The sequence below is a fragment of the Populus euphratica genome, unplaced genomic scaffold (assembly GCF_000495115.2).
Source record: "Populus euphratica unplaced genomic scaffold, PopEup_1.0 scaffold5575.1, whole genome shotgun sequence".
NCBI classification, from domain to species: domain Eukaryota; kingdom Viridiplantae; phylum Streptophyta; class Magnoliopsida; order Malpighiales; family Salicaceae; genus Populus; species Populus euphratica.
Window position 1 is genome coordinate 1,821 of NW_011505349.1, and position 1,863 is coordinate 3,683.

Consider the following 1,863-nt stretch of genomic DNA (forward strand, 5'->3'; position numbering starts at 1 on the left):
GAAAACACATCTTCTTAATTTAAAATCTTGGACATACTATAATTAAAATAGACGCAAAAACTTATTTAATCGAATATTTTCTTCTTCTGTGCTTTCACTAGAAAATTCTATTTATGCTATCGGTGGACTTGCAGCGATCCCAAGGCCAGGAGTTTGCCACACATGTCATGGTGGCGTCTGATAATAATGGAAAAAACCACTTTTAGTACGGTTATCGAAGCGGACCAAGACACGTGCAGAACAAACAACGATACAGCTTTGACCGTTAGGTGCTTTTTGTTTTGTTTTTTTTTTAAATTTATTTTATTTTGTTTTAAATTATTTTTTAATATTTTAAAATAAATTTTAACAATAAAAAGAAATATTTCCAAGCCAGAAATATTTTAAAAAACACTACCGTAGTTCCAGAAAAAGTTATCAGCTAGCGAGGATCTCCTCGGGCTTTCCTGATTCATTTGATCTACTATCATCCTTTCCTGTCTCCTCCTGATTCAAATTCAATCAAAAGAAAAGAGAAAAATGAGCTGGTGGTGGTCTGGTGCTATTGGCGCTGCCAAGGTACGGATTCAACAACCCTCTCGCTGTTATCTATCACACACACACACACATGTATATATCATTTATTTTTCTTCAATTTGCAGAAAAAAATCGAAGATGATGAAGCATCAAGAGGTTACCAAAGCGTGGCCCTGATTCTAGGTGTTACCGGGATTGTTGGCAACAGCTTGGCGGAGATTCTCCCTCTCTCAGACACGCCTGGTGGCCCATGGAAAGTCTACGGCGTCGCCCGACGTTCCCGCCCCAACTGGAACGAGGATCATCCGGTGGAGTACATCCAGTGCGACATCTCCAATACTGCCGAAACCCAATCCAAGCTTTCTAAACTCACCGATGTCACCCACGTCTTTTATGTTACCTGGGCCAGCAAATCCACGGAGGAGGAGAACTGTGAGATTAACGGTCTCATGCTCCGCAACGTCCTCCAGGCTGTTATACCTAACGCTTCTAATCTCCGCCATGTCTGCCTCCAAACCGGAGGGAAGCATTATGCGGGTCCCTTTGCGTTATTAGGCAAGATTGAAGCTCATGATTCACCTTTCACGGAAGATCTGCCCAGATTAAGATTTCCCAATTTTTATTACACATTGGAAGATGTTATGTTCGAGGAAGTGGCAAAGAAAGAAGGGGTGACTTGGTCTGTTCACCGGCCTGGTGTTATATTTGGGTTTTCACCTTATAGCTTGATGAACATGATTGTGACTATTTCTGTTTACGCTGCGATATGCAAGCACGAGGGAGTTCCGCTCATCTTTCGTGGATCGAAAGAGGCATGGAATAGTTACTCAATTGCTTCTGATGCAGATCTGATCGCCGAGCATGAAATTTGGGCGTGCGTGGATCCTAATGCACAAAATGAAGCTTTTAATATCCAAAACGGGGATCTGTTCAAATGGAAGCATTTGTGGACGGCTTTAGCAGAAGAGTTTGGGATTGAAAAGTATGGATTTGAGGAGGGGGAGAGTAGTGTGACCTTTGCGGAGAAGATGAAAGACAAGGGACCAGTGTGGGAGGAAATTGTGAGGGAGAACCAGCTACTGCCTAACAAGCTGGAGCAAGTTGGGGGATGGTGGTTTGCAGATTTGATGTTCAGTATACCGGGTTCTGTCCTTTGTTTGAATAAGAGCAAGGAACATGGATTTTTGGGATTTCGCAATTCCAAGAAATCATTCGTTTCGTGGATAGACAAGATGAAAGCTTACAAGGTTGTGCCTTGATATGGTTGGTTTTGGGTTTTGTTGCTATAATCTTTGTTTTCAAAATATAATAATTGGAGAGTGATCAAGGGCTTTGTGCTCCATTGTA

The 1,863-nt window shown here is 42.0% G+C and overlaps 1 protein-coding gene across 1 annotated transcript; it reads left to right on the forward strand.

The window, feature by feature from the left end:
* The first annotated feature begins 383 nt into the window (after positions 1–383).
* Positions 384–1,863, forward strand: LOC105120216 (3-oxo-Delta(4,5)-steroid 5-beta-reductase-like). The gene is made up of 2 exons (XM_011018404.1): positions 384–558; positions 642–1,863. The coding sequence occupies exons 1-2, from the start codon at positions 520–522 to the stop codon at positions 1,773–1,775; spliced, it is 1,173 nt and encodes a 390-aa protein (XP_011016706.1). The 5' UTR covers positions 384–519; the 3' UTR covers positions 1,776–1,863.